The sequence below is a fragment of the Anopheles maculipalpis genome, chromosome 2RL (genome assembly GCF_943734695.1).
Source record: "Anopheles maculipalpis chromosome 2RL, idAnoMacuDA_375_x, whole genome shotgun sequence".
NCBI classification, from domain to species: Eukaryota; Metazoa; Arthropoda; class Insecta; order Diptera; family Culicidae; genus Anopheles; species Anopheles maculipalpis.
Genome location: NC_064871.1, coordinates 2226319 through 2249000, shown reverse-complemented (window position 1 = coordinate 2249000; position 22682 = coordinate 2226319). Strand labels below are relative to the sequence as shown.

Genomic DNA, 22682 nt, shown 5'->3' with positions numbered 1-22682 from the left:
CTCTTAACTATCTTAAGAAACCATACCACCACGAATTCAACTTTCACTAAGTACCGCATATTGCGAACACGAACCTAACCTAATGACCCCACAACCTTGATCAAACCTTAATAAACAATCAAAACAGAAATGACAAACTATCGGAAAAAAGGCCCCAAAAACACACTTTTAACGGACGTTTGCGGATCGATAGCATCGATACTTTACGTTCTCTTTCGACCAAAAAGAAGAAAAAAACGATAGGCATGGAAAATGAAGTCGTACTTACTCGCATGTTTAACGAAAGTACTATATAAAAACAAAACAAAAAGCAAACTATACGCTTGTGTAAAACACGCACCAAACCAACTTCTCGCCTACTACTTTTCCTCAACTTTTCCTCAACACTGATGATCTTTTAACGATAACTTACTCTCGCAACCTTGTGCTGCAACGCTGAAGAGAAGCACAAGAAAGAGTAAAAAGTGGAAGAAGAAAAAAACACACTCATACACACACACACATATTGATACTAGTGAAACTTAATGCATCCTTAACGTAATTAAAAATCAAACACAAACATTAGAAAAGTGAGCCAAGAAAGAGCACGCATTGAAACAAAGCAGAAAAAAGAAGTAAAAAAAACAAAACATTGAGAGAAAAGACAACAACACTGAAAAAGACACGAGAAACGGAAAAGAGGCAGAAAAAAACGAGAAACAAAAACAAAAAACATTAATGATAAGATACTTTAAATTGAAAATACCAAAGCACAGTAGATGTCTCCTTATCTTTGCGTTCTATTATCTGCAAACTAGGGCGCAGATTGTTTATACACTTTCCATCCAAATTTGTTCCATACTGTCTCACGGTTTGTCATTTTTTGTTCTAAAAGAACAAGGTTTGATCGAAAAAGTACAGGCAAAAAACTGTTGCAGTAGGTTTAGAATATTGGGATTTCTTCCGATTGTTGTTTCTCACCTGTTTTAATCACACCTACTGTTCCTTACTTATATGCGTCCCAGCGTGTGTGAGGTAGCGTAAAAACAAACGATTATGGAATCAATTAGTAGATAATCTATCTCTCTGTCTCTCTCTGTTTCTCTCGCTATCCAATTTCCTGTTGTTATTCGGTGAGGAAGTACTGTTTCGTTTTAGTATTTTTTTCTGTATTTTCACACACCTCTCCTATCAGTTTTTTTTTTACAAATCGTTTCGCCAACAATAAAGAGAATGAAAATTTATCTTATAAATAACAAAATCCACAATTTCTTGTAGACAAGAAAGCATAAGGAGAAGAACATTTAATTTAGTGCAACACACAGTGCGCATCAATGTAACGAATACTTAGCACACCGTTTCACACCGACACACTTAAACACATAAACACACAAAGTCGTTGAGGGAATTGACTTTCGTTTGTCATTAAGGAAAGTGTTTTTTTCGTACAAAAAAATAAAGCAAAAGTACTCTCTAGATAGTGAACCTTTTGCGTTATTTAATTTCTTAGTTCAATTGTTTTAGTTCAACCAGCCAAGGTAGTAAGTAGTTTCGGGTCGCGGCTGGTTGCGTTTGGTTCCGTTTTCTTGCTTTATGGTTACCATTATCCGAACGCATTAGCAACAACACATGACGACGAGAGGAAGGTGAAGGAGCAGGCAAAGAAAAACAAAACCATGGAAAATTATTATACATTGTATGAATGAATTTTTGATAATCTAATTATATGTATTTTTGAATTGTATTTTATCGTGGAGTAAAAAAGAAATAAATATGTACCTATAAACAGAAAACAAGTGAAATAAAACAAAAATCATCTGAAAACAAAGCAAAACCAAACGAGCAAATCTGGAAGCGTTTACTACACTACTTCAATACGAATACGAACAGCTGATTGGGGTTGAAAAAGTTTACCAAATCAAACATAAAACGGCAACGGGTCACTGCACAACCCTCTGTAAACAAAACCGTGTGCCGCTTCTCGTAAACTCAAAATAGAAACGAGATCAACCTACATTACATCGACGGAGCCGTCGCGATTATTTAGGACATGCCGGGGATTAGAGCGCAAGTAGGCAATAAAGTTGGTAACGATAACACAAATGGGCCCATTTTTGCACGCTGCTGTCATTCTTCGCCTGTCGCTATTTGAAAGGAAACGGAAGGAATCACTCACACACGCTCTGTGCTTAGGAATTAGTAAGGAACTTCAGATAAACTTAGAACCCCTTGGGGAATCGAACGTGATAAAATGAGGGCTAAAAAAAATCACATTCTTCCCTATCGTCGTCATCGGCTGCCACCTTGCCGTCGCCACCACCGCTGTCTAGACAACGGTGGCACGTGATCGCTCCGTCGGGTAGGGTTTAGCATGCACTCACAGGCAATCCCTACGGAGACCCAACAAAGGATAGGAATGTAAATCACAAAACCCATGGACATACTTTCGCGTGTTGGCGAACGATTATGCCCCCCGAGGAACGCAGTCTTGCTGGTGTTACTTAAAAGGTCCTAATTGCCCACCGGTCGGACATTCGGGCGCCTCAACTAATAATCGATTCCTTTTGTAACGAAAAAAAAAGCACACACAAACCGACTCTCCTTCATGGTTGATTGCTTTGTACTGTATTACGATCAGTGCAATCACTACGACGAGTCACCGAACCATCTGCCTTGTCCTCTGGTAATACTTCCGTACCCGCCCCATATGCACCGAACCGTGACTTGGCTTCTTTACCTACCTTGTGAGTGGCCCCGGTGTTTCACTGACCGCCTTTAACGACATCCGCAACTGTCGGTGGAATGTTCCGAGGATCGATTCTCGACGCCGTCCGCCTGCAGCAGCTCGGTCGCCGGTAGCGATCGCACCCTCGATCGTTTGCTGGGTTTTCCCCGTTTCCGGATCGACCGTCACCAGTAGCTCTTTTACGGCGTCGGGTACAATTTCTGGATGAGCCGAAGCAGGTCCAATAATGATGGGCGGTTTGTGTGTGGAGCTGGTATCATCGAGTAGCTTTGTCCAGGCTGCATCCGGATCACCTGCCTCCGTTTGCCGAACGTCTTCCAATAATTTCGTCATCTTTGCACCTTAGAGGTTCACTTTTTCTTTAAGCTGTTCTTCGTACACGCTAAGCTCGGCGATCCTATGTCCTGGAAAAGAAAATATACACTGTTTTGAATGATCTTCGCATACTGACGATCTCTAGAGAGGAAAACGTGTTCACCATAAATGTCGCGCAACCATGACACTGAACAGCAAGGTCCAAATCGTTGCATTCGTGACTCATTTTCAATGCATCACCAACGACGAAAGCAACAGAACACCGATTTAAATCCAATCACTGCAAGCAATCGTGCAAATCATCCGCGCTACTAATTGCAAGACGCCCACCACCATCATGCGTCCAACATGGAAAAGGTAATCGGTTTTAATTGCTATTACACTCCGGTCTAAGCCAACTTCAACAACCTTCCAAACTGTCTGATGTCTGCTGTGACTACGGCTCCTACTGCTGCCACCAACTCATCGTAACGCTAACCTGTCCGGCAGCGCTAAGCAGCAATTAAGTGGCAATTCTCTGACCTAGTGGTGCAGGCCATGGTATGTTGGTGCGTACATTTTTAGCACGAAAAGATTATCATAACGATTTGATACACTTGTTCCATCTAATCATCGGTGAAACGAGTCGAGGATAACCACAACTCATCATGGAAGACGGGTTGAGGATGCAGTAGAAATTTCTATTTTTGGTAGTGTTGTGGCTTGGTGATGTTTATTAAGTCTGCACCCAGACTGCATAAGGGTAAGGTGGAAAGAAATGTTTGAAGCGAAAGCTATTCACCTCCAGCAGCAGCAGAATACAGCGTCTGATCCTCGATAAACGTCTAACGCTATTTACACACAACGCGGAATTAGCGTTAACAATGGCGGCGAGCCCGTTATCAGAAAATCTCCCGGACGTCGGTAGCACATGAATAGATCACTTGCTCTTATGTCCGGTTCGAGTACCTCGGACCTATCACACACACAACACAAAGATCAGCATCCAAGATCTTGGCTGTGATCGAGCGCTAAGGTATTCGGTGTTTATGTTTCCAGGTCGTCCCATTCTTTCCTCATTCGTACATGCACTTCTACTTGCTCCTTGTCGTTTAACGCTATCTACAAAAGTCCAGACATAGTACACAAAGCGAAGTGTGTTCGCTCACGCGGATAATGCACGTACTCAAAGTCGTTTACCCTTTTACCATAGCCCTTGGCAATGAATTCTCTTTTTTTCGCTTCAGTCCAGTCACTACCAGAACATTCGAGGAGATGTCGTTGTCTGAGGGGCGTTTTTTGCGACCCTTAAGTGCAGGAAGTGTCATTTGAGTGTCAAAATTGATATTTTGTTTTGCACATTCGATATGCCGTTAAAGAACGGATGTACCAGAAGACTTACCCCGTTCCCGAACATTTCCTCCATTCTAACCGATTCAATCGTTCAGATGTGTAAAATCAAATTCCGAATGGCAAACGGTGAATGCATGCACCGTCTCCAACTGCATCGCGTTACCTTTCCGGCACTGTTTTATTTGTAATGACTTTCTGATGGCTTATTTTGCGCCGCAATACATCAATCAATCATTCCATCATTTAATTACGCGAAGGTGTCAAATGGGACTCCCTGGTCTACTCGTGTTCCTTGCGTCTAAGCGGTTGGAAATTCCATTCGCTTGGGCTTTCGCTCTGTACAGCGTGGATATACCTTTTCCGCTCGATGGTATGCACCCGGCTTTCGCGGGGTCGTGTACATTCCAAGGCCACGAGTGACATTGCGATCACATTAACTGCCCTCATCACCCAGCGCCGATCGATCAGGCGGTCAGTTTGTCGTTTGAAGACGAAACAAAAAAACTCACCATTAACCGCAAGTTCTCGAGCAAAGCAGGGCGTGCGGAAAATAATTACCTCCAATACCTATCACACACTATCTACATCACATATGTACCTCGTCCAGTGCAATATGTGCGTTCTTGCTTTCGATTCAGCGCTGCAAAACGCACCAGAAGTACACCAGAATCGCAAACCCTGACCAATGCAAACGACAACGATTCAATCCACATACGTCACTGCGAGCGTTGCAGCCCATTCAACGCCACCATTTTTGTATCTCTTCTTCCCGTGTGTAATTGTGTATCATACCGCGATCGTTTGATAATTATACATGCTGGGGTAGCTAGAAAGACAGATAAAAAGCTGAGCTGAGCCCACCAAGGTCCAGTGTCACGATCACGATCAAATGGTCGTTAACTGGCTAGGTAATAAGTTCTTTTGTCATGCACCTGCAATTCTGTGATTGCATAACTTTGCACACCAAGGTGCATGGGTAACATTGCACTCGATTACGTCTGATGGAATAGGTGAATAACATTATCTGTGCTAGTGTCACTCTTTGGTTTCATTTATTTGTTCCATTTCCTTCTATTCGGTTTATGTATTTTTTATATTTTTTTCTTTTAGTTTCAGTTGTTCTAATTTGCTTTTTCTTTAATTTCTCTTATCTTTTTCTTATTCTGGTGCTTTTATTTGTAGCTTGTTAAAGCTACAAGCTTGTGTTGTTATTTTTTTATATTTTAGTGTTTATTTATTTTATTTCATTAAATTGTCTCCTATTCTCTTACTGTTAGCTTTCAAAGTTATTGTTTTTTATTATTTTCCCTAATTTGTTGTCTTCTTTCAAATAACAGATATAAACTGATGCAACTGATGATTTTTTTGTGTTTTGTTCAGTGCTATTCTATCCTTTTTATTTTATTTCCGTACATTCATGACCCTTTCGGGTTCATTTCTTCTCTCGTCACCAATTAAATTAAATTATTTAAATACTCTCCGTGCAATTATGTCAGTACAACAAACGCACCACACAATACAATGCGGCTAGTAAAACACAACCCACAAAACGAGATAACCCACAACAAAACACAAATCTCTCGTGCCCTTTCGCGACAAGGGAGAAGATATTTTTAGCGAGTGTGTGCTATTTTGATATAGCACGGCTAATAAACATTTTGCATGCTCTAGCACAATTGTAAGTGTACTTCAACCACACTACGCACCAGGCAAATTGGTTTCAGCACGCGTAATGCGACGTAATCTGAACCCTGAACCTCACCAAACACAAAAAAAGAATCAAGAATCTCTCTCTTTTTAAACCGATGTTCTTCAAGACAGTGAGTGATTTTGAGGATTTGGAATGTTTTCACAGAAGAAAAAAAAAAACGATCAAGAACAGTTGTACCGGGTTCCGATAAAAGAAGATGTTTATCTTGGTGCGGAGCCGTTCCGCTGTTGGCGGTTTTCTGTTGTAGCAATTAGTATTCAATACCGTTCGCTTCATTCAAGATCAATGTCAGCACGGTTTCGGCTTGTAGTACGCATTCCTCCTTCATGAGAAACAAAAAAACGTGTACGTGTGTGTTTGCGAGGGGAAAACAAAAATAAACAAAACCTTCATCGATGTGACATTCAAACCGCATGATCCGGTGGTGGACGTCCGAGTAGATGCCGAAAACCGATCGTGTCCCGGCAGGTGTGAAAGAGCCGGAAAAGCACGTGTTTTCCACACGAAAATTCCAACCCAATGGAAAAACAAACTCGTTCAAGGAGGAAATGAAGCTTTAAATAGGCCACCAGGATGGTAGGGTGAGAAAAAAAGCGACTATGAAACATTTCGTGGTTGGAATGAAGCATTAGTCATCAACCGGGAAAAAGGCTAATCTGAATCCGAATGTAGAATTGATCGCGAGCCAAGCCGGGTGTGGCCCTGATGAGTACATGAGCAAATGAGCGTTCGTATCAAAGTTTACAGCACAAAGGATGTAGTAAATATCGAAGGTGATTAAAGATTTGTCAAGTGCGCGCTTAGGAAGAGTATGCGATGTCTGGCCCGACTTTCATTTCTGTTGAAGCCATTCAGCAATTCAGTCAAACGATCATAAATATTGCTATTTGACAAATTAAATTACTCGCAATGAATCTCAAGATCCATCAGAAGATTCGTCCGGTTCCTAAGTGATATTACGCAAAGTACACGGATCGTTATGAGCAGTTTCCGGCAAGGTCCAGACGCAAGTCTTCAAGTGATCGTTTGCTCTTCACATTAATAAATTATAATAAATCCTTCAACCCACGCGCAAACATGCGTGTTTAAGATGACTCTTTTGACTCGATTTTTTTTTTAAACTCCAAATCAACAAATTCTTCCCCACAAAAACATACACCCTGGATAGGATTACATTTATCACTATTTACCCCTCGACTTACGGCCACACGGAAGCCTTGACACAAGACACAAGTCTCTCTACACATGGAATTTTCCTTACAATGTACTGCTTAAGAATTATGACCCTCGCAAGGTGTATTTTTGAAGTAACTGGATCTTCTCATTTTGGCAGCACCCTTCTGCAGGCGGGGCGCAATTTAATATGCGATCACGTGTTTCATTTCGCACTCCACACAAAACCACAAGAAACTGTCACTTGGCCGAAAAAAAAGGAAACTTCCCTCCCCCAAACAGCACCAGAAATCGTATCGGAGGGTCTCGAACGTGAATAATTTCGCCGGATTATGTTACAATTTACAGCAACAACAGCCAAACGTGCCACCATTGTACCAGATTATAGTTACTTTACCGTAAACAACACTATTCTATGCAAGATTAAGAAGTCCATCAAAAAACTGACGCGCAGAAGGCGAGAACTCACAGCTGGTTCGATGCTTTTTTTGTGTGTGAGAAAACGATTAAATGGTGTAATTTTAACCAATTTTGAGAAGCTGACAGCATGGTACCCATCCCAAATGGAACTGCTCGCGGCTACCGATTGACGTATTTTGAGACGTGTAACATAAACAGAGCACACACTTTTGTGCGAAATTGACTACGACGACAGGCCGCCAAGCGAATGGCAATGAATGAGTGGTATTTTGGGGCGCAGAATAAGACTTCCAACAAATCTTATCGTGTGTTAATTTTGCGCTTTCCCGCTTCTCTTCCTAGCAGAGACGAATATAAGTGCAAATAAATACCGGTAATGCACAAATAATAAGCTTAAGCTCCGCTTCCCTTATATTGCCCAACGGACACCATCTTCCACGTCTCGCCTATTAGGTATCACCCGGAGATACTAGATGGCCCGCAGCCTCACGCTGTCTAATTCGTTGATTATTTGGACAGATAACGCTTAAAGCGAGATGACGTCCGTTGTTTGTGGGGGATGGGGTACACGCTTAGGAAATGGATTTATGTTGCGATGGGGTCCGGTGACAAGATAATCCTCGGAGTAGGCGATCCTTCGACCGTGCTTTAGCCGCTCTTAGCATCCAGCTGGGCCGGTGCTCAAATTAATATCACTTAAGTCGTCGCACAACGGTAGCATCGGTAGCATCTCTTACGCATCTCGTGACCACCATGTGTCCGTGTGTTAAGAGGAAGAGAGAGACAATGACACGATGAACGAACTCTGTGTGATGTGTACACCACCCTCGTCCCACAACTCCCGAGGGTAAGTTGATAATAATAAACACACGAAACAAAAAAAAACCTTCTTCTTAATTTATTGAAATTGTTAGCGTGCCTGTCAGCAACTGATGTGATGGTCCGCGTTTAGTGGAGGTGTTTAAACCTTGAACCAGATAAAGGAAGTAGAGAAAGAGTCATTCCTGAATAGAACGACCACAAGACGAGATCTGTCATGCAGCGGTTCAGAGGGCCTTCTTCTGACGTTTGCCGACACTAAACGGAATCCTTCGGCAATCTTAGGGCTTGGAATTAGAAGGACCCCCGTGGTGCCGTACACTCGGAGGCGGAAATTGGTTTACTCGTGCACTTGATCGAAAAAAAATAATGGCAAGGATTGAGGTGGCGAAAGGAAAACGCACCACGATGCAGCGCTTGTAAAACACATTTGCTCCAAGGTTAACGAGACCGAAAGCGACATGCGCGCATGGACCTGTTGCATTACATGCTGCGAATCCGTTACAAACTCGTGTCACACACTCGTGCACCGTGACTCGGACGCCGCTGGCACTGACCCAGTACATCGAGCGTTCCTTGCTGTGAGCTCACCTAGTTATCTCACATTACCGGTTAGAGGAACACAGAGCATAAAGTCTGGCGAAAAAAAACGGGTCGTTGCACTGAAAACTGCACTGAGCTGTGGGGTATTAGTTCCTACCAGCGATAGAGAACTAAAGGGCAACAATCGAAAAGAACCTTGCCGAGTGGTAGCGGACCAACTACAACAGCTGATTCTTCGTAGATAGGGCATATACTAACCTTGTCCAATGGATGTCGTCTACTAAGCACAGGAAGTTGATGGGTTTACAGCATATCCTAGCTCCGATTTCTGCCACTTTTATCACTTAACCACACGTGTCGTCTTGTGTAGATGTAACACTATGACATCACCATGAGAGAACGCGCGCACCGGACATTCAAACATAAAAACCGCAACTATGGAAACACCACGCGCACTATTGCCTACTTTGATCGCAGGCTAAAACTTTATCTCACTTCTACTTCCCAAGCCAAACCTTGAGCTTCGATTGCACTTGCTTCTCTGAGTGATCGAATTGAATGGCTTCTGCCCAGAATGAGGGTCCCCCACTAGTAAGCTCTTAAACACACTTTCACACACAATCGGGTGCTTTCCGAAACTGGGATTTTCCAACAAATTCTTGTACCACAAACAAAAGCTCTCGGGTATCCGGAAACACTGGGTGGATTTATTCTAGTTCTGCCACTCAGGATCGCACAACATCCGCAATTTGAGCTTCACCACACGAGAACTTTAATTTAAATCCTTCCAACGGTCCGTAGATCCTTGCACCAACACATCCGCATCCGTAAGGATACGGAAAGCACACAGAGCCAGCGGAAGGAAACGTTGCAAACCGCAAACACACACTGTCTGCCCACTGACCACGGCGGCTGCTGTGACGCGTGTGTACGCGTGCGCAAAACACGCACCAAACAACTCACCCCACCCACCCCTTCAAGTGAAGCCGTTTTTGGGGGATAAAGCGCGACTGGGCCAGGAATTGCGCGTACACGATCGTACCGAGAGTGACGCGACAACAACGGTGAGAACACTAGGCCTGCTCGCGGTACCAACGATCTAAAAGGAAGCAAAACGCGCGCAATCGCTCGCGGCGGATGGTTTACTGACTGATTCCTGCCCGTCGGCAACGAAAACGACCACCGGGGTACCACCACCACTAGTTGCCACTCTGCTTACTTCCGTCTGACGTTCTACGTCCGCGTCTACCCTTGTGGCTTTGTGGCGAGCACTCTAGACACACATACACACAGACAGTGGCAGACATTAACAGGCGGAGAGTGGATTGAGTGTGTCTGCAATCATTTTCCACACATGTGCGACCGCGTATGCTGCGTTGGATGAAACACACTCGACGATATTCAACGTCGCGTCTCGCGGAACAGAGCGTCCAAGCACGGATTATTTGGCGAAAAGCATAAACGTATTCTCGCCCCCCCAAGAGGTTCTAGACGGAGGAACTAACGTCGTTAATTGCCTTTTAATTCACAAATGGCTACCAGCACGTGGTACGCAGGGCACTCATTTGTAGCTTCAATATTTTTCGACTCCTCATCACTCACACCATCATTAACGACGATCAGCTGTCGAAGCAAGACGTAAGCAAGGACCAACATTAACACACACACACACACACACACACACACACACACACAAACACGCACGCACACTTCGTGGTACGCACATGCCGTGGTAGCGCGCTATCGCGTTTCACCAAACACGTGTTCCCGTGCGTCCGCAACAAAAACTGCACCAACCAAACCACACATATGCTGATATGCCTGCAGCACACTGCTCACCCGAAAAAGGTGAATTGCCGATGACGCATCAGACACGATATCCCAACGAATCGGAAGCGGTAGGGACTGTGGGAAAGGAAACCGCATTACCCGAAGAGACGGACAGGTGGCGTCTGCAATGTCCCGTCTAGAATGATTGTCGCCAAACACGGCTACCTCTGATCAGGCGAGGTGAGAAGGACGGCCGGTTTGGGAAGGTTGCAATTTTCCCTGCCAGGCTTACTGCACGAAATTGAGGACTCTCTCTTCCTTTGTTGTGTTCCTTCACTTACTCTGCACCACAAAACACATACGAATAGCAAAAAAGGGGTTGAATTCAGTGCGATAATGCGGCACATCACCACCACAAAACTACACACTATAGCGTGACGATATGACCACCCCAAACTCGGGAAGAATGTGCTGCAGAAAGCACGCTAGAACCTTGTTCGTTTGCAGTTTCTTGGGGCATTTTTTTTGTTTCTTTCTTGCTTGTTTGACAACGGACGCACACACGGACACATACGCCAGTTGTTCCCATTTTTTGAAGCGATTGACCCTAGCGAGAACCCCCCCCCCCCCCCCCCCACCAATAATCGTATATGGAAATATCGAAACAGAAGAAGCAAGGCAAGCAGGTTTTCGTCAGTTTTCGAAACATTTTATTCCGTACGGCTCATTTTCGGCTTGTAACTGCATTGTACTGCTCTCTCGCTCTCTCTTCTTTAGCCAGTTTTTCACGCTCAAATAACAATCCCCTCCCCCAGATGTTCTCCCCTAGAGTGCGGATGACGCAAGGGATATACCACAATAGATTTTCCTAATTACCGTTCATCCGGCAGCTCGGATCTTTGCCCGACTCGAACCCTAATTATCTTCCTCTCTTTCTCTCTGTATAAAAAAGCTTAACACTATATTACTTCCCCAGGTTCTTCACTATTTTGTCAACTTGTTCTATTTGCTTTGTTGTTTTTTCTTCCACTTTGTGCAGGGCATTAGACGCACTCCTATTTGAACGAGAGTTGAAAGAAAGAAATAGGAAAAAGCTCCTTTATCTTCGGTGCAGCTAGTTGCTTCTGATCTGTACACACGTTACTAGTCCACTGTTAGAACCCACCCCAAGCGTTCACGGTGTTTTCCAGGCCATAAAACAATTGTCCACATGTTTAACACAATACGGCGTATCAAGACATCAGTTGGCTTCGGTTTGCCTAATTTCCAACAACCAGATCACATAGACGACGACAAGATCTCTAAGTAGGTGACGATATACTTACATTGTTTTAAACATGCAGACACTTGGCTAAAGACCTTCACGTAAAAAACACCTTATTCCATCCTTGTTTTTACAGAACTGATCCTTAAAACAAATCTCTGGGTATACATAACAAAGTTAAAAAGCTAACGAAGCATAGAAAATTCAAAATCACATCTGTCAAGTTGCGTTTTTTAGTAGCGTTGTCCACGATCTCCAAATGGCTTAGACAATCCGTCTTCTACTGGACCTGGATGGCACATGCGATTGACGGAAAGGTGGGGGAGCTGTCGAGAGAAGCTTTTTTTTGCAATAAAATGAAAGCAGACGCTTATAACTAAATCTACTATCTTGGAGTCCTTCGGGGGACCACACAAACACGGCTTTCGAATTTTCCCTACACTTTAACAAATTTACAAACAGCTCGCTCTACTACTTTTGACTAATACTCATTCTTCCTTCTAGGGGTTGAAATTGGCTTCCCAAAACCGTCCCCGCAACGGCAATGCGTGTCGGAGTGCGCCCCACTGTAGGTCATCTGTCCGTATTCCACCAACTCACAACTATACACTATACAAAACGCTAAACGCTTCCTTTTGTTGCTAATGTTAATTAATGTTAATATTATTATACTTATTACGAGTTTCCCTCCAGTGTGCAATTTTGATATCGCGATGCGCTTTTGATGGATTTGTTTCGTTAACCTCTGCTTACCGCTAATCCTCGTTACTAAAAACACAATAAAATAGTACCGAACCGAGAACCTTTTCATCCACCAAAATCGCTTTTTTGTGCGATTTCTTTAGCGCAAAATGACACACAAAAACCACAAGGACTAACGCTCCTGCTTCTAGTGATCAAAGTATGGATATGAATGATATTTGACTAACGAACGTTTACCACGAAATCTATACCCTCTTGGTTTCTGTGGGGTGTTAGCGATTGTGTTTAGTAAAACATATTCAGACCTCTGATACTAGAGTAAATTAGACAACTAATGATAATCGGATCAAAACCCGGCTCGGACATGAAACCAAGCGCGCAATCTAGTCGGGCCGGTAGATTGGCGTTTTCGGTATGAATTCTATTAGCAGCACGTACTCCATCATCGAGTTCGAGTCGCACTGCTGTTTGCTGAGGCGCCAGTGCAGTCCGAGCTTGTGGTAAAGATGGCTGTTTTCCCACTCGAGCAGTTTGTTTAGCGTGTGCTGCGTCTGCGGAAATGTAATGATTCAATTAGTTTTTCTATCTCACCCCTTATTTTTTCCTCTAAGTAACTTACCCTCTTACTTAAACATATCACAGGCCATAGAGAACATCCTAAGGTGCAGCAGCAGCAAACGCAACCACAGAACAGCCACTTCACGTTGACCGGTAGCGTCTTCTTTAGCACGGCATTGATCCGCAACACGGTCGCTTTGAACTCTTCCGGTGCAACGCGCGAAACCAGACCGGCTGGAAACTGGACGTTGAACCGATTGCTTAAGCCAAACCTGGAAACGATCGTACGGGAAAGATTAGTTGGAGTTTATTGATAAATTTGTTTCATTCATCGTTGGTACAACTGCTTCGATTCAATTGCAGGGGAAGCGTTTTCGTTTATTTACGTACTAGTTGGGGAAGGGTGTTGTTTAGATTTGCACTTCGTTCAATTCAGTTGCACCAGATCAAGACACGATCATTGGGAAAACTGAGCACACAACACAAAACAGAATCTAGCTCTCGGGGAAATCTACAGTGAGCTAAAAAAGTATACGTTTAGCTGTATCTTTTACTCTAAATAGCGAGTTTGGAGAGAAATAGACGTTGTTTAGGACGCTTGGCGCAACGCTAAACTGGCTATTCTAGAAATGGGATATCATCAAGCCATGTCATCCTCCGGTCTTCAATTTAGCCGACATGGTTCCCATCAAATCGGAGCCATCCTCCTGTCTTGAAAGGTTGTGTCGGTTTCAACCCGCTGCATGGGACAAGGGTCCGACTCAACAACAAGCCAGAAACTGGAAGGCCAATTTCTTCTAGCATCGAGATTAGGGAAGTAACCCATTTAGAGGGCTTTTGTTATTAGAATTCTGGGGCACATAGTCAGTCCTCACTACTGCCTAGGTTCTGTCGTGCCGAAGACCGGTGCCGTTGTAACCTCTACCACCGGGCCACCCCTTAAAATTCCTTCAATCCACAATAGACTAATAATTACAGAACTCCCTGTAACTCTAACGAATCACAATGGATCGACAATAAACCACCGTTGACTGATGTTTAGTTTAACACAATTACAACTCGATCGGCATACCGGATGGGACGAAGTTTTTTTTTTCTTCTGTTTAGTGGGTGACGGCGGAGCGGATGGTAAATGTGAAAGTAGTGCAGAAAAACCTTCATTGAAATGGATCGCCCGGCAAAACGGTCGCGAAAATCAATTGCCATTGCGCACACCTGCATATGATTGTTTACGGTCCCTGTGATTCGCTCTCCATAAATTCAGTCCCGATTTTAACTTTCGCCTTTCATCGCCTCAGTTTTGGGGGCGCTTAGCTGGAGGAGAGGGGAGTTCCGGAAGGTGAATATGGGTGGACGGGCGGGGTGGCACTCGTCATGCGTATCTTTTTTCGCGCTTTTCTCCATCTTTCTCTGCCACGCTCAGCTGGCGAGGTTGGTTGGTTGTGACGGTCCGTGTATTGTGTAACTTGGCACACAAAAACGAAATCGAAACGCAAGACCCAAAAGCGAACGCCGTGTCCGTGGTGCATGGAGAAAACGAACCAATAGCGCGTGTGGATCGATTGTGTAAGCACAAGCAGCGTTGATGGCCACATGTACCCGAGAATGTGTACGTTGCCCGTGGCGTGGCGTTCTAGCCCACTGTTTGCCACACAAATTAATACATTCCGATGATAGCTACTTGCTGCTAGAAAGAAAGGATAGGCGAGCCATACTTACACTGTCATATTGCCTGCTCCACGGATCACAATCGGATCCGGAACTAGCTGTACGTGCGCTTCCTCGAGGTTCTCCTCCGACAACTCCTGCTCCTCGTAGATTGCGTCGAAATCGGCCATCATGGTGTTACCTGTGTGTTGGGTTGGGTTTGGGGGGTTCTGCAAAGGCTTGCCTACTTCGTTCAGAAAGCACAAAGGGCACCGTCCCGATATGCTCCTAGCAGGCGGTGGGGATTTTTTTCCTCCGATCGTACCTTCCCGTTCGCAGACGTTGTTGCGCTCGTCCGTTCTTGTATTTACTGCACCGAACGTTCCCTTCAACTACTCTTCGCAATGTAAACAAAAGCGGCGTACGCAAACAAAGAGATTCCGCACACACGGTAGCAGCGATCCATTATTTCCAAACAATCTCTTACAGACACCGTGAATGTCCTCCGCTGTCCACATCAAAGGAACCTTTCCGAAGCACAGGATCGCTTGCCAGTAGCAACGGCAGTGCACATCATCTTTGCCCCTCGATGCACCCGACGATGCACTTGTGGTGCATGAGTTTGCTGCTGCTGCATTCACGCACAAACACCCACGGGCACGTTAAAACGACATTTTCTTCTATGCACTGACTCTTTTACTTGGACGGTGGTCCTACTACGGGGGGCCACAGATTTCACGTCGACACGATGCACAGACTGTGTAATAATACGTAATAAGCACGGCCCTACAGGCTGAAAGTTGCCCTTCTCTCTATCTCTTTCTCGCGCTCTTTCGCCCTTGCCCTAGCGCCACCAACAGTCGACAATTAGCAATCGACTAAAGCGAAAGAGAGAGCGTGAGGAGCAACAGCAGTTTCCTTTGACGATGTCGACCCGTCCGCCTGCCAGCTGGTTCCGATATCCGTCCTTCTATCTGCGGTGCACTTTTTTAATGGTCCGGGAACGCTTTCCACTGCAGAAACGAGGAAGGTTCTTCGCACGATAGCATCACTAGCCTTGATCTACTGGTTCGGCTGGCGATGTTACAATGCCCCCCACACACACGCGCGAAATGAAAACACACAATATTATGCAGTGCAGTTATTGGGGGGGGTTCTCTTTGTTTTGTCCTCATCGACAACAATCTGCTGCTTTTCGCTGTTTCCGAGCTGCTACTGTTTGACAGCTGTCACAGCGTTGTCATCATGATCCAGGCTGGTTTAGGGTGAGCTTATTTTGGACGCTGAAAATCACCTGATTTTAATTATTTGGATGCTATATTTTATCACTTTTGTATTGCATATTTTTGGAAAAATTTAAAATCAAAGCAAAAGGAACGAAGCGATTTAACAATGTTTATTTATTTGCAACGCGAGCTGTCAACTGGTCACTGTCAAACACTCACCGACTGTCCAAAAAAGGTTATTTGCTGGAACTGGCGAATGCTCGCTCGTTTTGTTTTGCTACCACAGGCAAGGCTGAAGAAAACCTCTTTTCCGTGCAAATCGAATTTTCTTCATCGTTCCTCGTTAAATTATTCGCAAAGCTGGAACTGGCCATGTCACTCAAATCACAAGACGATATCCCGCTGGCGGATGACGATTTAGAAGGTAGCAATCAGTGCCAAATGCTCTCCTATTCCAACTTCCCCAAAAGATTAATCATTTGTTTTTTATCCCCTCACTTCCCCGAAAACTAGTCATCATCAACGATGACGAAAGCAGCAAGTACATGTGCAATGGTCGTTCGCTCGATTCAATTGCCAGTTCGTACACGAACGGCAACTCGAGCCCACAACAGTTTCTCGAAAACGAAAGCCCGGACGCGGACGAGCAGGAAGAGAAGGCCCGTCTCATTGCTCAGGTGCTGGAGCTACAGAACACGCTGGACGATCTATCCCAGCGTGTGGACAGTGTGAAGGAGGAAAATCTCAAGCTACGCTCCGAGAACCAGGTGCTCGGGCAGTATATCGAAAATCTGATGTCCGCTTCGTCGGTGTTTCAATCGACCACACCGAACAATGTGCAGAACAAGAAAAAGTAATGCTTGGAAATGATGCTTGTTTTTTGCGATATCCACTTCGAAGCCAAAGATATTTCACGATGCATTGAGGAAGTCCCCGCACACGGACTCGAGGATGAGACTCACCATGCCATTAGGCTAGTGGCTAGTTTAAAGGGATTTTGAATGAATATTAACGCTTAAAGAAATACGGGATCTACCACACGCCTTTGCTGGAACAGAGCTGACCGACTCATTAGATTGTTTTGCATGCGACCCCGTTTGTTAGTCCGTTTTTGCATAGATATAGGCCTCTACTAGGCCGTGCAAGTGTAGTGCTTTACGTTTCTTTCGCATTTTTTTTATTACCGTGTCTCGCGGTAAAGCTGTGCATTCCGGAGAATGGGGAGTTAATCTAGCTTAAGTTTGTACTAATACATCCCCTCACACTCGCGCTACCGTTCATCCCCCCAAATGTCCCCCATTTATCGTTAAGAAAATGTAACGTGTAACAAATTGGAATACTCTTCTAGATTTATTTTCGTATCGAATAAACCGCAAATTCACACGCACTAGCCGACGATTGTGCTTCTTACATGACGCAATTGTGCGCCCATCGAGGGTACGGAATCACATCTTTAATATTGTGAACATTCAATATCCACGATAAATATCGCTCGAATCCCAACCCGAACCCAGCCGTCGTGACGCTGCCAAACTTTCGCAAATCTAGGTACCATTCCAGCACGTCCCGGTTGGGAAGTTTCCGTTCCAAACGCTCATAACTATCCTCACGAACACTTCCACCGACCAGCTCACCAACGTGCGGCACAAGCAGATCCAACGCATCGGTAAGCAGAGGATTGTTCGCATTTTCTCGCATATAGAAGGACTTAATCTCTTTTGGCCAGTAGCAAACGAATACTGGCCCCCGGCAGTGTTCGACCAGAAACAGTTCCTGCTCCTTATTGATGCCTTCCTCACGACACACCGGGGACTTTAACTTACCTTCGTTCGCCTGCAGTACATCCATCGCTTCTTCGTACGTTAACCGTGGGAATGGTTTGTCTATCCACTGGAAGCCGGTCTCTAGCTTACTGTCCGTCGTTAACCGCCTAACCACACTCAAATCTCCCGCACTTCGTTCCAGCACACTTTTGGTAACGCTTTTCAACATATGTTCTACACGTTGCATTAACTCCTCGAGTGTTTCCATAAAAGCTTCTTCCAGCTCCAGCATGTAAAACTCCGAGAGGTGAATGTTGGATTTACAGTTTTCCGCCCGAAACGTTGGCCCAAACGTGTACACCTTGTCCAACCCGTGCGACATCGCTTCCAGATGTAACTGGCCGGAAACGGTTAGGAAGGTGGGCCGATCGAAATACGCATGCTCTAGAGGGACATTTTCCTTGGCCATACTCTTCAGCAGCTGTTCGTTTAATGGTTTCACCAGGAATGCTTCCCCAGCACCTTCACAATCATTCGACGTTAGGACGGGTGTATGGATCTGGACGAAACCCTCCTGCTGTAGATACTCGTTGAATGCTCGTGTGGCCTCATGTCGAACCCGAAACGTCGATGCCATTGAGTTGACGCGCGATCGAAGATGCAGATGGTTACGGATGTACTCCGGAGGGTAGGATTTTTTCGGATAAAACGGATAACCCTCCGCTAACGGACATTTCCCCAACTCTGTCAGGCTGTCCACGTGCAGTTCAAGCTGATTCTTTGGCGAGGCAACAATTACTCCACACGCATCGATTGAGGACCCGTACGCCGTGTCGATGTTTTTCTCTTTGCTTATCACTAGCTGAAAGTTGCGTGGACCAGAGCCATCGTTTACGTCCACAAACAGATTTCCCTTCATGTTTCGTACGGATTTGACCCATCCCTGGAAGTAGAAGCGTTACACAACTTCAGTGTCCTCACTCCTGGACGGAAATGGAATACCCCACCTCTTCGTTCGCTCCCGCTACTCACCTTTACATTCACTTTGCATCCGGGTTTGCAATTTTCCAACGAAAGGTCCTTTATTCGATAGAAATGGTAATTACGGTACAAATTCCGTAACAAAAGCCGGCTACACAGCATAACCATTCCTAGTACGGAGCTTTGTTTTGATATCTTGTGTTTCTCCTACAAATGTCAACACCATTCAGGGGAAAAGACAACCCACAGTGCTGAAGACAAAATATTCTAGCGAGGTGTGTAATATAAAAGGCGGATAAAGTTTTCTGTTCGGAATACTACAGGTTTATTATATAAAACAAGCGACGCCATTAATACCGCTCAAACTATAAGCTGTCAGACAACTGACAATCACATACCGCGTTTATGTCACCACATTCGTTTCTTAAAGCATAAGATATTGTGTGCTTTAACACCCCCGCTCAATATCTTGAATGTGCCAATCCTAAAGAAGCCCGATGCTTCTGAAATAAACCTGTTGGCAAGCCCTTGGTCATCACATCTGCTGTTTGCTCGCCGGTTGGGACGTATCGAAGAACTATACGCCCCCGCTGAACCTCATCACGGATGAATCGATGTCGAACATCGACGTGTTTCAACCGTCCAGTGTCCCGTTCTTCTTCAACAACCCTTATCGTGGATTGGTTGTCCTCATGATAGACCACAGGACCCTCCGGATCTATCGATAATTCCTTCAGCAGACGTACTAGCCAAATTCCATGGCATACTGCGGTGCTCAAGGCCACGAGCTCCGCCTCCGTCGAAGATAGCGAAATAGTAGACTGTTTCTTAGTCAACCAACTGACGACACCACCATACACTCGGAAGACATATCCACTGATTGAACGCCTATCCAGCGGATCATTCGCCCAATCCGCGTCGGCGTATGCTTCCACTACCGGTACCGTATCCTTCGCACAGAATACTAGACCTAAATCCAGAGTCCCTTTGATGTACCGTAAAATCCGTTTAGCGTGAGTCCAATGCAGTTCTGTTGGGCAGCTCTGAAACTGACTCATATAATTTACAGCTGCACACAGGTCAGGCCTTGACGTCAATGTCACGTACATGAGACAACCAATCAGTTCTCGATACGGTTTCTCAGTGCGTTCAGCTTCTTCTCCCTTTTGCAGGTGTAGACGGTATTCGATCGGTGTAGACGACGGTTTACAATCTGCCATGTTGAAACGACGAAGCAGGTTTTCAAGAAAACCTCTCTGGCTTATTCCAAGCTTTTTCTCTTCCACATTCCGGTCAATCCTCATACCAAGGAATGTACGCACCTCTCCCATATCCGTCATTTCAAATTCCTGCCTCAGGCATCGCTTCACCGCATCTACCACCTTCAGCCTACGACTGACTATCAGTAAGTCATCCACGTACAAAACAAGGATGACTTGGTTGCTCCCAGAACCCTTGACGTAAAGGCACGGATCATTCAAGCTCCTGGTGAATCCTAGTCTTTCCACGAATGTGTGGAACCGCTTGTTCCATGCTCTCGATGCCTGTTTGAGACCATACAAAGAACGGTTAAGACGACAGACTAGATTCTTACCTTTCTTGAATCCTTCTGGTTGAGCCATGAAGATCTCCTCTTCCAAGTCCCCGTTGAGAAAAGCCGTCTTGACGTCCATCTGATGCACTGTCATCATTTGCTGATTAGCTATGGCCAACACTGCTCGTACAGAATCTAGCCGCACCACTGGAGAGTAGGTTTCCCCGTAATCAAACCCTGCTCTCTGGCTGAAACCTCGAGCTACAAGTCTCGCCTTGTACCGTTTCTCGCCATCTGCGTCGTTGTCCTTCACCTTGAAGACCCATTTACATGTTATCGGCACACGTCCTTCCGGAAGCTTCACTAACGTCCATGTTTTGTTCCGCTCTAAGGAATTCATTTCCTCGTGCATAGCTGCTTCCCACTTCTGCCAATCAGGACGTTGCTTCATTTCTTCGAGCGAACTTGGGATGTTTTCTACAAAAGATGTTGCATTCATGGCGTATCCAGTGTAACCCATGAAATAATCTTCTTGCCAACTTGGAGATTTGCGGGTTCGATGTGACTTACGAACCTCCACCGCTTCCTCGATGTCTTGAGCTTGTTCTCCGCTCTCTTCGGAATCGGATATTCCCTCACAACTGCCGAATGTCTCGTTCGTATCGTCGTTCGTCTCTGCATTCTGTTCGTCGCCTGATATTTCTTCTGAGTTACCGCCTGAATCATTTGAAATATCCTCGATGTTACTTTCTGCTTCGGACTCACCATCGACGTCATATCGAACATTACGAATAATATCGGCACTGCTGTCTGGTTTCGGTTGTACAGCTGAAACGGTCGTACTTTCTTCCTCCAAGAAGACCACATCTCGAGCAACAACGATCTTTTTGCAGTTGGGGTCCCATACTCGATATCCATTATGAGAATACCCCACAAAGATCCCTTTCCAGGATTTCGAATCCAACTTCTTTCTTCGCTCCTTCGGTATGTGGACGAACACCGTTGAACCAAAAACTCTCATGTTTCGCACGTTCGGTTTCTTTCTTTCCCATATTTCATACGGTGTCTTTCGCTCATCAATCGCACTAGCAGGACTACGGTTGATCAGAAATGCTGCCGTTTGGATAGCAGCTCCCCAAAACACTTTGCTGATACCGCTGTCTTCCAACATGGATCGCGCCTTCTCAACAAGAGTTCGGTTCATACGCTCGCTCACTCCGTTCTGCTCGGGAGTGTATGGAACTGTCCACTCAACCTGAATGCCTTTGCGATCACAAAAACTCCTGAACTTGCGACTGATGTACTCTCCACCATTATCACAGCGAAGACGAGAAATACTTGAATGGAACTTGGCACTCACTAGCGCTTCATACTTCATGAACATATCGAACGCCTCATCTTTGGAACTCATTACGTACACCATTATAAAACGGCTCCAATCGTCGATAAATGTGATGAAGTATTTCTCGCCGTTTACTCCATCTGGTGTTACCGGGCCACATACGTCTGAATGGATTAATTCGAGAACTCGTGTAGATTGTCGACCCTCTCGAGAAGCAAATGGTTTCCGCGTTTGCTTTCCAATGACACAGGATTCACACAAATAATCGCCACCCGATGAAGCTTTATTTAACTTTAATCCATCGACCATATTTTTTCCGATAAGCATTTGCAGATTCCTTGCACCAAGATGTCCGTATCTACGATGCCACAATACGAGATCCTTGGGTACTCGGCCACACGAATATAACGCTGATCGTAACTCATTCTGATGAAAATCTATGACGTATAATTTTCCACGACGCGTTCCCATTGTAACGACTTCTAAGTTACGTTTGATCATAACGACACCATCAGTGAATATCACGCTTAATCCGGCCATCTCCATTTTCCGAACAGATAACAAATTTACCTGTGCCTCTGGAACGTACAACACGTTTTGCAAACGTATGGAAATCGTCTTCCCATTTACTACGCAACTCACGGGAATAGTACCATAATGCTTAGCGACTATGAACTGACCTTCTTTTGCTACTGCAATACGCATCGACTCCTTCAGCGGCAACAGCTCCTCAAACAATCCACGATCGTTTGTTAAATGCTCTGAAGAACCAGAATCGATAATCCAACTCGTTTTGTGTAGCCCGTCATTGTCACTGCTCATAAAGCAAATGTTGCTTCTAGCTGTTCCAAAATGTG

General features: G+C 44.9%; 5 protein-coding genes across 5 annotated transcripts in view; 2 read left to right on the top strand and 3 right to left on the bottom strand.

Annotated features, from left to right (window-relative positions):
* LOC126557627 (G protein-activated inward rectifier potassium channel 3-like) overlaps positions 1-3077 on the bottom strand; it is a 56546-nt gene extending 53469 nt beyond the window's left edge. The window contains exon 1 of the mRNA XM_050213473.1: positions 2721-3077. Coding sequence (XP_050069430.1) covers positions 2721-3058 — 338 coding nt within the window. The 5' untranslated portion in view covers positions 3059-3077. The remainder of the gene's footprint in view (positions 1-2720) is intronic.
* The window catches only part of LOC126556976 (probable ribonuclease ZC3H12B), a 288446-nt gene that overhangs the window by 241445 nt on the left and 24319 nt on the right, over positions 1-22682 (top strand). The gene's annotated exons all lie outside the window — the stretch shown is intronic.
* On the bottom strand, positions 13158-15173 carry LOC126559256 (cysteine-rich hydrophobic domain-containing protein 2). Its single transcript, XM_050215386.1, has 3 exons — positions 15052-15173; positions 13394-13604; positions 13158-13325 (listed from the first exon to the last, which is right to left on the bottom strand). Exons 1-3 carry the CDS (start codon positions 15171-15173, stop codon positions 13158-13160), a joined length of 501 nt encoding a protein of 166 aa, XP_050071343.1.
* Positions 16516-17062, top strand: LOC126559404 (short coiled-coil protein homolog). Its single transcript, XM_050215556.1, has 2 exons — positions 16516-16629; positions 16719-17062. Exons 1-2 carry the CDS (start codon positions 16578-16580, stop codon positions 17060-17062), a joined length of 396 nt encoding a protein of 131 aa, XP_050071513.1. The 5' UTR covers positions 16516-16577.
* Positions 17613-19150, bottom strand: LOC126558738 (probable asparagine--tRNA ligase, mitochondrial). Its single transcript, XM_050214796.1, has 2 exons — positions 19001-19150; positions 17613-18911 (listed from the first exon to the last, which is right to left on the bottom strand). Exons 1-2 carry the CDS (start codon positions 19115-19117, stop codon positions 17613-17615), a joined length of 1416 nt encoding a protein of 471 aa, XP_050070753.1. The 5' UTR covers positions 19118-19150.